A 15607-nucleotide genomic window follows, 5' to 3' on the forward strand; every position below is an offset into this window, starting at 1 on the left:
TGCGCTGCAGCCCTTATAAAAAAAATTACACTACAATTAGCTTAAAAACTTGAAAACTTAAAAACTTTGTATATTACAGTAATCGTTAAAAATGTATAATGTTAATAAATACATAGGTTTGATGAAACAAAGTAGTTGTACTTATGTGCCTGTGCTTAATTTGTGTTTTCAATGATTTACCTTCTAAAAAAATCTCACGTCTCGCACCCCCAGAAAGGGCATCTTGCACCCGCAGGAGGTGCGTGCACCCCAGGTTAAGAACCACTGCACTAAACTGATAAGATCTGCATGTTAATTTAATTTTAAATGAAGCTTCTTAAACATTTTAAAAACCTTCTTTACTTTACATACGACAATAGTTTAGTTATATAATATAGACTTATAGAGCGAGAGTTCTAAAAACGTTAAAATGTATTACCGGCATGCAAAACCTTATATTAGAGTAAATAAATGAAGACTCGGCACACCAATTCTGAAAGGTTGCCGACCCCTGGTATAAGGATTCTGAGTTTGGCTGTCTGATCTTTGGGTCAGTAATCTTTCTACTGGGCCTGTGGGTTCAGAATGCCAGGTATTGATCTAGGCGGTAGAGTGGCAATAGGGCATGGATTTTACTCAGGTTCTTGGCTATTTTTTCTGCCCTAGGCATGTTAATTGCTGCAACAGTATGAAGTCTGAATAAAATTTTGTTTTGAGGATTTATATAAATATTTATATTTTCCGACTATATTTAGAAGAGGAAAATGGTGTACTTGCAAGGGGGGATGGCGCACATACATAGCTGCATTAGAATGCATTCAGTCACTATGGGACTCTTATTCCTGGGGGCATTCTGCGCCAAAAAAATTAAAACGCTTCACACACTATTTTAAAATTCTGCAAAATTCTGCAAATTTTATTTGTCAAATAAATGTGGAGGCTCCAGCTTGGCACTGGGGAACCCAGGCCACTGGCTGCACAGAGGTGGGAGATCACTGTGCAACGCCCCTGCTCCAGGACACGGACTCAGCGGTGAGGCTGCACCCACCCCTGACACAGCGCAAGGACCAGGCCTGCCCCAGAAACACCCCAGGGCCCTGCTCCTTTGTGCCAGGTGCACCAGGTGTGGGCAGGAAGACTCAGCAAGGCAGGATCCAAGTGTGGAGGGGCTTCGTGTGGGGGGGATCCAGGTGTGGGTTGAGAGGGTTCTGTGCGGGACAATCTGGGTGCGGGCGGCTCAGTGGGGGATCCAGGTATGGGGGAGGATCTGGGTGCACAGGGGCTTGTTGGGGGTTCTCCGTGCAACGGAGAGTCTGCAATGGGATCCAGGTGAAGGAGACTGGGGCTCAGTGGGGGGAATGGGGAGTCTGGGTGTGGCAGGATAGAGCTTGGCAGGGGGGTCTGAGTGTGGGGGGCTCAGTGGAGGGTCCTCATGCTGGGGGAATGAGACTAAGTGAGGTAGGGATCCAGGTGCAACTGGTTGGGGCTCAGTGGGCTGAGGATCCAGGTGCGGGTGGTAAGTCAGGGTAGTCCAGGCGCAGGGGGAGTGGGACTTATCGGGGGGGTTCTGAGTGCGGGTGGGTGAGGCTCGGCAGGAGGATCTGGGTATGAGGGTGTCTGGATGCATGGGCGTTGGGCGTATGAGGGAGCAGCTCCCTGTACAGGGATCCCTTCCCCTGCAAATGAGAAGCGATGGATGCAGGAAGCGGGGGGAATTGCAGCATATCCTACAGCCGGGGGAGAAATCTGCTGGTGGGTCTGACCCAGCCCTGGATGCTGTGCAGGATGTCCCATCCTCCCCAGCCCAGCCGGGACTAGCAGCTGAGCCCGGTGCAGGGTAGGAGCCACCAGCCAGGTCTTCCCCAGTACCGCTTCCTGCCCCACAGTGATTTACCTCTCTGCCGGCTGCCCTGGGCACCCGAAACATACTGCTGGGGAGGGTCACATGACTACTCTTGTGGCTTCCCTTTGCTTCTCCATCAGAAAGTCATTTTTCTGCAGGGAAGCAAAGAAATCAGTGGGGGACATAAGTTCTGCACATGTGCCGTGGCACAGAATTCCCCCAGGAGTAGATTCTGGAGGCAAATACCTCCAGACAAGAGGGTCCTTCTGTGTCTATGTACCAGCATGACCCCATCTGGGTTCTAAGAGACGAGGATGGGGACAATAGCTTTCCCCCTCATGTAAATGGTTTGAAAGCCTCGTTGCTACCTGTTTATCCTGTGATTCTCTGCGGGCCCAGCTGCCTCCACACACAGCCTGCCTGTGTGCTTATGTAACCCACACACCTTCTGGGTGTTGGCTTTTAGCTCATGAAGTAGCAGCTCATGTACTAAGCTCCAGAGGTCCCCGGTTCGATCATGCCTGCTGATGACCAGGGTCTGTTAGCGTTACTATCTTTCTGTTGTTTGCTGTGCCTTGTCTTTGCATACCCCCTGTACTACATACCCACTGAGTCAAGTGTTTGCACCTCAGTTTTCCCTTCAACTCTCCAATCGATGTTGGAGTTTTAATTAGCATTCCCACGCTTGGAGACTGCTGTACGAAGCCATTTTGGTTCCACATCATAAATAGTTCCTTTGGCCAACGCAGGCCCAGGTAGTTTTTCCACAAGTTCCCTTTAACACACAGTTTCTGTCTGTTTTGCAGCATTGGGCTCAGCTGAACAAAACTGCAGTCCTGTTCCAGCTACTATCTGTTGGGCTCTTCCTGGAACACAACACAGTACCTTGAGCCCTTCCCTGGGCTTAGAGTCCATTTGGCCCTCTTTCCAAAGCTTCGTGCCCCACATCTTTTTGACACCTGTATTAGGGCACCATCAGAGGGCTTCCTGGCTCTCCTAGACCCTTTTCCTTAGCCCATAAGGGAGAGCCTCTCAGCTCACACCTAAATCCTGGCATGTTTCCCAGATTGCCACCAGCCTAGCTCTACTGCAGGGAATCCTTCCGACTCCCTGCAGTATTCTCTCCTCCACTGCGTTAGTAGGCAGTCCATCTTATGGGAGGCACTGCCTCCAGACTGCTCTCGTGTGATCCTTGTCACCTGACTCAGGCACAGGCCAGAGCTTTACAGGCCCTGGTACTCCACGCTGTGACACACCCTATGCATCATGGGCTGCCTTAAATCATGCTTCATAATGCATAATATGGTAGCATGCCAAATTTAACAAAGAAAACAGACAGCAGCCAGGAGCAGCCCTTACTCCCACTTGGATCTCCACCAGCTGTACTGCTGGCCAAACCCTTGTCCATCAATATGCCCCTTCCCTGGATGGATCTGTCGATCTAATTTCTGTTGGGCTACTTGCTAGCCAAAATTAAGAGCTACAACTGAATGAGATCAGGACTTAATTTGCTATTGTTTAGAGGAGTTGTGGGGTGTCTCATGTCCTGGGGTTGACTGGGAAATTTCCTTTAGTTCTGCAGGCCAATACAAGTCTGGATACAATACAATTAGAAATGAGCCAAAACTCTCCCTCAAACTTTGATTGTTTGATTAAATTGGAGCCCAGATTCAAACTGCTTCTGATTTTTGTTTTTACAAAAACTGAAACCCAACAGATGAGATTTGCAATGAAACCCCGATCTCTCTCTGCTCATCTTTTTAAACAAACACTGTACATGGTTGGGAATATACATCTTTGTACCTCTGCCAAGTTGGTCATTTAACAAGTTTTTTTTTGTCGGAGAGGGCAAAATTATTACAATAGCTTGGGATAACTCCTCTTAGTTTCTTAGCCCCCAGTTGCAGAGTCATTTGACATTATACTGAAGGAGACATTTGGGAGTAATCAAAAGGATAATACATTTAAATCTGCAATGGAAACAGAAAAGCATTTTTTCAGACTTCAGATAGTGCATTATGTGAAAACCAAACACGATGCCGAACGTTTACTGCCTTTTGACATTCATTAAAGATATTTACCTTCAAATATTATGCAGAACTGGAAGTTGCACTTTCAAAATGGTGTACAAAATGGCTCATTAGCCTTCCTATAAAACCTAGCCTAATGACAGTGTAAGTCAGTGTCTCCACAGTGACCCATGCTGACCTTGTTCATGGGCAGTAATTGTGAACATCTCTTCACAGATGTTTCCACTTCTAATAGAAGCTCTGTGACATGAACTCCTCTTTCAGGGACCCTAGGCAGGTCCACACTCATTTGCAGTTTTCACACAAAGGACAACAATTATAAATTAACAAAGCCCTTCAACAGAGGCACTAACACTTACAGTGGAGATTATGAGGGACCTGAAGCAGTGATCTTTCAACAGAGGGGGCCTGACGTATTACATCAGGGCCACTTTATGATCTTTGTATTAATGAAAGTTTTGCTTCGATTTTACCCTATTATCACACTGTTTGTTGTGTTAACAATGAGAGGTTGGCGCCAAAGCACTGTTAACTTGTTCTACTTTAGCCTTTTTGGTAGCCCCCCTACTCAACCCCCAGGAATGATCATGCTGCTTGAACAGAAAAAGAGACAAGTTACTGCATATATGCCATGTCATTTTCCTTCTCTCCTGACAAAAAGCGAGGGCTAGATGCTCAGCTGGTGTAAACTGGCATTGCTCCACTGACAGCAATGAAGTTATGCTGACTCACAGCAGCTGAGGATCTCCCCTTTTTTCAGAAGTGCCTTATATAAGAGTGTGTACTTATGAAAGGCGTACACTGCTAAGAAAAAAAGATTCTGCCCTCTCCTTCTAGTTACCCTCTTTTTAATCCTGCAATACAAGTATCTACCATGCCTGCCAGCTAATACATTTTTAAATGAGCTAACACCTATTAGGTTTGATCCTCCTCTCGCTTACACTAGTGTGAATCAGGAATAGTTCCACTGAAGTCAATGGAGTTACTCTGAATTTTAAACAGGTGCAACTTCATTCATTTCCATGGAATTACTTCTGATTGACATTGGTATACGGGAACAATCAGACCTCGTGCACACACTGTGGTCTGGTCTACACTTAATTTTTGCTGGCCTAGCTATGTCGATTGGGAGTGTGGAAAAAAAAAAAGCACACGCCAAATTGATGTTACTCTGCTGGCAAATGCCGTAGGGTGGACACAGTTATACTGGCAAAAAAGTTTGTTTGCTGTTATAGCTTATTTTGTTCAGGAGGCTAGGACAACTCTTTTGCTGATATAAGCTCACTAGGAGGGTTTGCCAGTATAGCTGTACCATTGTAATTACGCCAACAAACCCTTCCTAGTTTAGACAAGGTCCACATGAAAAGCAAAGAGCAGAGAAATGCCTCCAATCTAAATAAATAGATCACTGAAGTGGGTGGATTGGGCTATTTAAAATTTTGATTCGCTTCCTGGTAGGTGAAGATATAATGTGGAGGATGACTGAAAAGTATTTTGGGGGACAAATGAAGATTTTGGACCACTTCTGGGGAAAATGTAGAATTTATAAATGAGAAAATACCACCAATAAATGTGGTCTGTTTGACCCAAACCAATGTCAAAAGGGTAAATCATTAAGAAATTAATTTATCAAACTTGCTTCAAATAAAAAGGGAGGAAATCTTGAAACGCAAAGCACTTCTCTTTCCTTGGCTTTCCCCCCCCCCCCCTTTACTGCCTCCTTGGGTGCCATTTTGAAATGAGAGGTTTCAGAGTAGCAGCCGTGTTAGTCTGTATTCGCAAAAAGAAAAGGAGTACTTGTGGCACCTTAGAGACTAACCAATTTATTTGAGCATAAGCTCAAATATTTGAGATGCATCCGATGAAGTGAGCTGTAGCTCACGAAAGCTTATGCTCAAATAAATTGGTTAGTCTCTAAGGTGCCACTAGTACTCCTTTTCTTATTTTGAAATGAGGAGAGGTGGGAATAATGTTGCTCAGCAGATTTGTGTGTGTTTATGTTGCCATAAATCTGTTCTTTCCTAGTCCTCTGAAATACCCTCCCTGTCTCCAGCCTCACTTCCCACTATATTATTTTCTCTCTCACTGATATCTATTATTTTATAGCACCCATAATGGTGCTAAATGCTTCACAGAAGGCATGGTCTCTGAAGCCTAAATTTAAGGTGTCATACAAGTGGGAGCAATTAATAGTATGGCTCTGATGAAACAGGAAGACCAAGGTTTGCAGCAATATGATCATGTTATTACTCACCCAAATACACATCTTAGTGGTTCAAGTTTTTTTTTAAACATTACACCAACATGTGATAAATGTATATATCATGCACTTTTGTGCAGGGGATATACTGGGGACAAGGAGGGAAAGTGTCTGAAGAGCACTGCACTCTGGCAATCTCCAACTGGCAGATGCTTTCCTGGAGACCACTGCAAGGTGGAGCATATTAAAGCAAACTTTAGACTGCCCTAACATGTGGCAAGCCAGGCTGAAAACCAGGGAGGTGTAGCCAGCTTTCTGATGGTTCCATATCTCTACTGCACTCTGCAGACGCTGGAAGTGGCAGAGAATCTGGCTCAGTGAGTGATAATGGAGGGCTAGAATTCAGCAAAATACTTTGAGTAGAATTTCATTTTAAACATTTGAATCTAAACTTTTCGCAGTGTAGATGCGTAGTTCTTGTTAATGGCAAGAAGAGTTATGCAGCATGTGCAGATGATATGGACCTCATGGGTTTTAAATGTAATCTTGGTGACAGACACGATCTCTAGAAACAGTGGGCCACATCCTTAGCTGGTGTAAATTGCCATAGCTCATTTGATTTCACCGATATGATCCCACTTTTGCAGCAGCTGCGTATCTGACCCATTGTTTTTAAATTAGCCAGTGCGGTTAAGTAAGTCCAACTGAGAGTGATGACCCTTGTAAGTGTCCCCACTAAAACCCATACAAATAGTTTTACCAATTTTGCAAAACGGATGTTTGAACAGAAAAGTTTGTGCTTTTTCACTGTGATGAAGAGACATTTTTGCTGGCAATTTCTCCCCTTTGCTGTTAGGATCCCTCTTTTATTTCCTCAGAATTTCCTTTCACATTTCTTTTTAGGTCTCCAGCTGAAGTGATACCTCCCAATAACAGGGCAAAAAGGCCTGATTTAGTATGGCTTTCTATTACTGGTGTTTTTCCACTGTTTGAGGATAAGGGGAATTAATCTCCTAGTGTCATTACTTTGGCAAAGGGGTATGCATTATTATTTGAGATTTGTTTTCATATAAAGTTACAAAACAGCATCTCAGAAAAGGTTACTGAGGTATTTCCAGAATCTGCAGTAAAACTAGACAACCTTTTAAAAATCAGTTTATCATAAGGTTTGCATTTTTGCCTCCAAGTAAGTGTAAGTGAAAGAATAATAAAAAGAAAGGAGTACTTGTGGCACCTTAGAGACTAACCAATTTATTTGAGCATAAGCTTTCGTGAGCTACAGCTCACTTCATCGATGCATCCGATGAAGTGAGTTGTAGCTCACGAAAGCTTATGCTCAAATAAATTGGTTAGTCTCTAAGGTGCCACAAGTACTCCTTTTCTTTTTGCGAATACAGAGTAACACGGCTGTTACTCTGAAACCTGAAAGAATAATGTATACTAGAACAAAAAGTTACTTGGCAACCAGAGCACTTTACTAACTGAAAAGTAAAATCAATTCACATACTCTTGCCAGTAAGTGTTTTTGAGTTTTGGCAACTCAAGGACCCAGAGGCCAGGTCAGGAACTCAGATTCAGCTTTTCTGTGAGATTCCCTGATTAATTTTAATTCAAGATTGTTTGATACCTGATGAAGCAGATTTAGTCTGTATACTTATGACTCATTCCTCCTTTTCCTTCGCACTACTTGTCCTCATCACCTTTATGAAAGCCTCAAGAATCCCCCATTTTCTTCCCTTTACACTCCAACTCTTGTGGTCACCATTGTTCTGGCTGAAGAAAATTGGATAGGATTTCCATTGCATCTCATGGCAGTCCTTTAATTGTTTGGAAAGGAGCAATGAGCAACGTTTCTACATCCTGCCTGTCCACAAGAGCTTATTTTTAAAGGGCGGTGAGCAACCTCCATGCCCACTGAAGTCCGTGAGTAGTCAACACCTTAGAGTCAGGCCCAAGTGCCCAGGAATCAAAACTGTACCTCAAGGTTACCTTTTCACTGTGCTATGACTTTCAGGAGCTCTTTCATTATATTGGTGTGCACTGTATAACTTGAATCAGCTGGACGTTTTGTATCTTATTCATTCTAAAAGCTGTTACATTATATTGCTGTCCATTCTATTTCTACATTTCTGAAGTACAAGAATAACTAATGGCCAACCGGCCACTGCAGCACTGTCTTCTGGGCTGGAGTTACAAACATGAACAAGAACCACCTTCCTTGCTCTCCTTTCTGAAGATTTTATGATCTAATGCCTTACTCTTTTTTTTTTTTTTTAAACAAAGGGGATAACTTTTCCCTTCAACCTATTTCAGCAGCAATGGCACAAATATAACACCATGGTTTTCAAACTTTTTCTGTATGATGCAAGTTATTATAATATCTGTTTACTGCAAATACATTTCTTCAGTTTTGGTGATAACATCAATTAAGTTACTCAAGAGATTCCAGTGTATTAAGTTCCAGTCTCATGAGGTTCAGGGACAATTGGCTGAAGAATGAGCAATGGCTGATTTTTGCATGTTTCAATATTTTGTAATTATGGCCTGATATAATGTGTCCACTTGCCTAAAAAAAATCAATTAGCCCTTTATAGTAAGTAGGTCAATATTTTGAATACAAACTCAGAGTACGCTCTTTTTCTGATTGTAAAGTGGTTTACTGATTATGCATGATAGGAGTAATACACATGTGGAAAAGACTTGTTTCTTACCATAGTGAGGAATTATTGCCCAAGCCATGGCAGAAGCATAGATGCCTCCAATCATCCAAAACATGCACAGCCAACTTAAGTGTTCACCACGCTTCTCTCGAGCAAGAACTTCAGAAAAATATGAGAACACTGTTGGAACAGCTCCACCAATCCTAAAAGGAGACACAAACCATGTGTTAAAGACAGCGCAATAGCAAGTCTGAACACACTTCACTACTGTACCTGCTTAGAACCTGAACTAAAAGAGCCTTTGCCACACAAGAAGCGTTCTTATCTATGTCTGTTTTTTCTTAAGTACATTGCCACTTTAATAAAGGTCTTCTATGTGCCATAGGCCTGACTGCAGTGCATCTGAAAACTTTTGGGGAAGCCCCACACTTTTGACACAATTAAATGTATAGATTTTCATGGAAACAGTATGGTCAATGAAGAAGTGCCAGATTAAATTAATTGTCAGTGAGCTGTGTTATAGAGCTTGCAGAATTGTAACTAGCATAAAGTTGTGTATTTGACTTAATTTATATGAAAATCCATGCGACTATTATGGTAGGATTGGTAATCTACCAACATGACGACAAAATTCTCATGTAGCACAGAGAATTTTTTTAAATTAATCTTTGGTAAAATTTTCTGGAGTCATGGTGTAAGTAATAGCTGCTCTCCCTCCATTCACTCCTCCCCCCCCCCCCCCCAACTTTTGGCTTAACCTCCTTTAACAGAGGATAGGCAAAAAGAATGTTGAAATTTGAAATATCCCTGATTATTGCACATATGCTTAAAAAGTTTTATGCAGTTATGTTTTTTATGATTTGCTAGTAACTTATGCTGATTTTTCTCTTTTTGGTCTTTGAGTATTGAATTTTAATTTTGGGTGCAATGACTAGAGAGTTGTTACTTCATTTCTCCCTACCGTGCAATACTGTACATGTTACTAACCCTTTGACGTTACACAGCAATTTTATTGTTACCCACATTGTTGGAAGACTCCTATACAGTACTCTTAATAACAACAAAGTTTAAAAATATACATGTGGTTATAACTGAACAGTGTGAAATGAGAACTAAAAACTTTTTCTTCACTGTAGCATCCTGGCAGTTCTATCCTTGTTAGGCATTTCTAAGGTGTCCATCTTCATAGTAGCTAGATGCCTAGAAGGATCTCCTACCCTATCCAGGTGGTTTAGAGTACTTGAAATGAATGTTTTATTACAATGAGCATTTCTGAAGCTTGTGCTGCCAGGGGCCATACTGCTAAAAAATGACGTCATCTGTGACACCAGCAGTATTAAAATTGGGATCAATAAGCCATCATCAAGACCAATTTACCAATGAGAAGGAGGAATTTTGTTGTTTAATAGTTAAGCAAAATGTTTACTCATTATGATTGCCAACTTAGATTTAACACAATGTAAATTGGTTTACTACATCTGATACTAAGCTGTGTTGTCCTGGGGGTCCAGTGTCAATGTCACAAATCAAGCCCCTTTTCTGCAATGTGGCCACTGCCTGCAGTCAGCTTAGAAATGTTTATTTAAAACACAATTTTACATAAAGTTCAGTTCATCTATGGTGAAAATATGGACCTCTCAAAAGGCTACAATGAGAAAAATGGTTCAGCTTTCCTCTATAAAACCTAATAAAATTCAAGATCAGTATAATTTTCAGCATTAGATTCAGGGCTTTCATTATTGGTCTAGATCTTTGTTACAGGTTAAAAAGACAGTTATACTTCTTAAAACTGCAAAATGTTCTATCATGTCCCAGGACACAAGATTTGTGCTTTCATTTTTCAGTGCTTAAGACAATGTCTATGGAGCTTCAAAGAATATTTTCAGATCAGTGAATCTCTCAGAGAACGTGGGATATACTCTGTAAAACAGCTGCAATTCACACATTGTGAAGTTGCAACTGAATTTCAAGATAAGGATAAATGCACATTTATGCTGCTGTCACACTGCTAAAACTGACTGCGAGAAAGAAGCAAGTTTACCAACAGGTTAAAACAAATATTATAGAGGAAAAGAGTAATGCAAAAATAAACTTCTGTCCCATGAACATTCAGTGGGTTCCAATACAGTTTATTTTAGAAGATGTTAAGATACTTCACTAAGTGGTTACATGTCTCAAAGGGGTTGTTCTTTTGTTGCTTCCTTCTAGGCATCAATTTGCAAAGGATCCATAATAGACTCTTACATATACTATAAATAGCTCCCGAGATTGACTGAAGCATGCTAGTTCTTAAATTCTCTGCAAAAGTCCTGCTACACAGAGTCATAGCCCCATAAAATACCACTCTTGCTAAAGAGCTAGAAATGTAGTGTGAGATCTTCATCCCCACTCCAGTCCTTTTATGGTGGGTAAAAGGGCCAGCAGGGTATAAAGGGGACCTTACACCCTAATATCCATCTGGGTGAGAATCCCCCTAGTACAGACACAGAAGACAATCATAAGGCTGTTCTCCAAGGATCCCCTTTACGTCCTGGAGTAGGGAACTGCTGGATGTAAGCTTGTGGAAAGCAAGTCAGGGATGAGGCTGGAGCCCAGAGTGCTATGGAGATTCTGAGCCTGTGGAGGATGTTGTTAATTTAGACAGGTCCTTAGGGCTGCCTCAGTCAGGCTAGGGTCCAGTCTCCAGAACAGCCCAACACTGGAAGTGTACAAAGGTGTCTTAAAGCTGAAATAACCAAACCTCCTTCTGGTCTGAGGTGGAGCACTGACTCTCATCCCTACAAAAATACCCTGAATATAGTACTCAATGCTCAAATTAAGTTCTTTAAATTATGTTGAAGAATTCACGGGCGATGGCAGAAACAAGTATTCCATATCCCTGCCTAACCCTAAGAGTTGTTGAACATGCACTTGTGTTGACTTGGCGTTCAAGGCGCTCACCTCTTAGAAGCAACACTTTCACTTGGGGCTTGCTTTAGTCTGTAGAAGAGTTTCTTTAACGCCATATTTGCTTTGAAAATGAGTTCTTGGCATGGCAGTGATTTTTTTCCTATAACAGCCTCTATCCATTAAGGAAGTTTGTGGTGCCCTCTGGGTATTTTTAACTGGTATTTACATATTCTGGTCACTCTTCTATGAATCTTATCACCATATTCTTGCTGCTAAATTTGAATGAGGGTCCAGATAGAAGTGACTACTTTCCTTTTTGCTTCAAGTTTTTGTCACCTATTAGAGAATCTAGTCTATATCCACATATTGCAGTTACTATGGTAGTAGTTACAAATTCAGATAGCCTATGCTAGGTTGCATTAATAATAAATAGTCATATTTAATTACTTATATAGAGCTTTGCATGTTCAAAGCACTTTACAAAATTATCTAGTACACAGGGACAGTTCAGGCAAATCTGGGGCCCATGACTATGAAATTCAAAATTCAGCATGTAATCTTATTCCCAAATCTCCAAGGCCATGCAAGCTGTGGGACTGAGACTTTAGGAGACTTCAAGGCAAAGGAATGTACCTTGAGTCTAGAATTGGTACAAGTGTCTTTTGGACGGTTAGGGGGAAATGGCAGGATGTTTTCTAGTAAACAGGAGGAGGGAGGAACTTGCAATGTGCCATATTCTAGTGTCATGATAAAAGGAGAAAGATCCTGATCCCCGGCAAGCAGCTTAAGATATCACCAGGATGCTGTCAGCATGAAGCAGTTCAAACACCTGTGATGAGGTATACAAACCCAACATAAAACACAGGCAGAAAGGCGTTAAGAACTCTCCCTGCCTGCAGACAGTCAAACCAGTCCCACCCTGGCCCACCTATGAGAAATAAAGAGGGAGGAACAGGATAAGAAGAGGCAGAAGAGTGTGGGGCTTCAAGGGAGCAAGAACTCTCTGCCAGCCTTCCAAAGGAGCTAGCAGCCCCTGGAAGTACAAAGGATGGGGACAAAAGCCCTGAGGGCCAAGGACTTTTTGACTCGTTTATGTTGTGTTTATGGACTGTGCCTTTTCTTAGTTGATTTGATTTAAGCCACTGCTGCTCAGGTCAAGGCCCAACCCAGATCACTTCAACTGAGGTTTTGCAAAAGATGGTGTCCATTACTACTGACAGGTGGTACCAAAAGTGGGATATCGCTACCACTGAAAAGTGGACAGCCCATTAAAAACAAAACAAAAAATGAAAAAGAACAAAAAAGTCCCACATGAAGGTGAATCAGCTCCTACAATTGCTAGTTAATTCACAAGCACAACAGCAGCAGTGACAACAGCAACTGTTAAGAGTAGATGTTGACACACCAGTACCAAGTTATTACAATATACGACTGACCTGCTGCCTTTACGAAGCTGCTTGAACCACACCATGGCAGGAGCTGTGCCTACCGAAATTTGGGGAATGTCTCTAGACCTGACGTTTCCCAAGATCATGGCAGATGACAACCCCAAGTCCTTCCTGATAACTTTTGAGAGAGTAGTGTTGGCATCCCAATGGCCCTCGGAGCAGCAGGCTATCCAGCATGCCCCCTTTTGGCAGGTGGAGCTCAGGTAGTGTACCAGGATCTTGATTGGTTGGGCTGCACAAGATTATGAACTTGTGAAGACAGCCATATTGAGACTGATAAGGCATTAACAAACAGACTTACCATCATCTCTTCTGCAATGATACCCCCAAAGGCCAGGTAATGAGCGGTTGCCCAGAAACTGAAGGACTTCTGGTGGTGCTGGCTAACGTCGGAAACTCATATGGGACCCGAGGCAGTGGAGTTGATTGTTGTTGAACAGTTCATAAAGATTCTCCCATTGGCAGGCCAAGACTGGGGCTGCAGACACTATCTGGAAACACTGATGGAAGCAACCCACCTCATGGATGACTATCTGACTGCTCAAACTGCCTAAGAGCCTCCCACCAAAGAGGCACTGGGGGCCACTATGAGCAACAAGGAAGAGAACCGCACCATGAGGGAGAGATGGGAACGAGGCCAGATGAGCCCCGGGAAGGCCCTAATATCCAGCTGGGTGTAAGAAAGAGCCCACAATAAGCATCCCTCCTAAGGTGCCTCAACAAAAGTCCCCCAGGATGACAAACAGACACCCCCAAACAGGCAACAAGACCTTCACCACCTGGGCTTGCACAGGGTCGCCCCGAACCTTCACAGGAAGACGATAACCAAAGTCACAGGCCAGGGCAGGGTGCAGTTGTCTGTTTCTCCTGTGACCAGCTGTGACAGGGTCGGGCCAGATGGCTACAGGAGAGTAATAGAAGGCAGATATATTAGCCCCAGGTTAAGTAGGTCCCTTTTCCCTGGGTAAGGTAACAGGGAAGGTTTTTTGAAACAGAAAAAAAATTTTTATTGTGACAATTACAAGAATTACCAAAGAACCAAATCAAAGTATGCAACAAAACAACGCAAACAGAAGGTATAACACAGCAGCTTTCAGGAGGGAGAAGTGTTCAGGCTAGCCTGGGCCCAGAGCGGGGGGCTTCCTCGACACTCGTGGTCTTCCACCCCCTCGAGTTACCTAGTGCCTCACCCAGGGTCACCGACCCTTCTCTCCTGAGAGTGCCCGACAAGATGGGCACGGCTGCGGGGTGGGTGGTTGGGAGGGAGGGGGGTACACCCATGTATTATAAGACCCCTCCTAGATGACAATAATGATGGTATTCACAGCAGCTAACGGCTGTGGCTGTCGTCTCTCGCTCCGTCCCTCAATCAGAGGGTCAGACGGAGGGAACCGGACGGGGTCACCGAGCAGAGAACCCCGGACAGCGCCCACCGCTCCTCGAAGGTGTCAAGGGAGTCGGTGGACGCCGCCCAGAGGAACTCCGCCCGGATGCGTGAATGTACTGAGGATCGGAAAACGGCCCTACAATCGCAGGACGCCTCATGAGCCAACCTCTGCTCTCTGGTCTTATAAATGGCTGTTTTAGCCAAGGCTAGGAGGAGGTTAACCAGGAGATCCCGCGATTTTGTGGGGCCACGGATAGGGAGTGTATAGATAAAGAGGTGGGGAGAAAAATGAAGCCAGAAGCACAATAGAAGATTTGTGAGGAGCCGAAAAAGGGGCTGCAATCTGGCACACTCTAAATAGACATGCGCCAGGGTTTCCCTCACATTACAAAAAGGACAAGTATCCGGGATGGAAGTAAACCGTGTCAAAAACACGCCCGTGCTCACAGCTCCGTGAAGGAGCCGCCAACTGATGTCCCCGACGGGCCTCGGGACCAGGGTGGAGTACAGGCTGGCCCATCGAGGTTGCTCACCCTCCAAGGGTAGCAGGAGGTCCCGCCACTTTGTGTCGGGACGGGACACCAGGGTGTGGGCGTGAAGGGTGTGAAGCGTGAGTGTATACAAATATTTCCGTGATGCAAGTTGAAAACTGACCGGCTGCAGTTCATGCAGCCGGCTCGCTGTGAAAGGGTGAGGGGTTTGTCGGGATCGGCAGGGTAGGGGCCCAATGGAAAGGTCCGGTGGGCCTGGGGTAGAGGATGGCCGGGGTGCGCCCTCGCACAAGGCGCGGTTAACATAAGCCCGAGCGGCAGGGGTCAAAGCGGCCTCCACCTCCTGAAGCACGCGCCGGGGGGTGCGAAGGCTGGAGAGCCCCATGCGTTGAGCGAGCGTCAGGGGATCCAGCCAGTCTCCCCGGTCATAGTCCAGGAGGTCCCCGACCCTTGTAACTCCCGCCAGGACCAACCTCTGGCGCACCGTGCGGGACTCCGCCGCCTGCACACGAAGTTGGGGGTTGTGTAGCAGGGGCTCCGTGAGGAGATCTGCCCCCACGATGGCCGCCACGGACCTGGTCGTTGAAAACAGTTTCCAGGTCCGGAGGAGGTCCTGGTAGAAATCCGGCAGCCCGGAGAGGTCTCGCGGAAAACCTCTCGGACAAAGATAAAAGAGCTGC

General features: G+C 44.3%; 1 protein-coding gene across 4 annotated transcripts in view; it reads right to left on the reverse strand.

The window, feature by feature from the left end:
• SV2C (synaptic vesicle glycoprotein 2C) overlaps positions 1 to 15607 on the reverse strand; it is a 221706-nt gene that overhangs the window by 86194 nt on the left and 119905 nt on the right. For all 4 annotated transcript variants that reach the window (XM_043547291.1, XM_007064505.3, XM_043547290.1 and 1 more), the window contains one exon: positions 8764 to 8915. In XM_043547291.1, coding sequence (XP_043403226.1) covers positions 8764 to 8915 — 152 coding nt within the window. The remainder of the gene's footprint in view (positions 1 to 8763; positions 8916 to 15607) is intronic.

Source organism: Chelonia mydas, chromosome 5 (genome assembly GCF_015237465.2).
Source record: "Chelonia mydas isolate rCheMyd1 chromosome 5, rCheMyd1.pri.v2, whole genome shotgun sequence".
Lineage (NCBI taxonomy): Eukaryota > Metazoa > Chordata > Testudines > Cheloniidae > Chelonia > Chelonia mydas.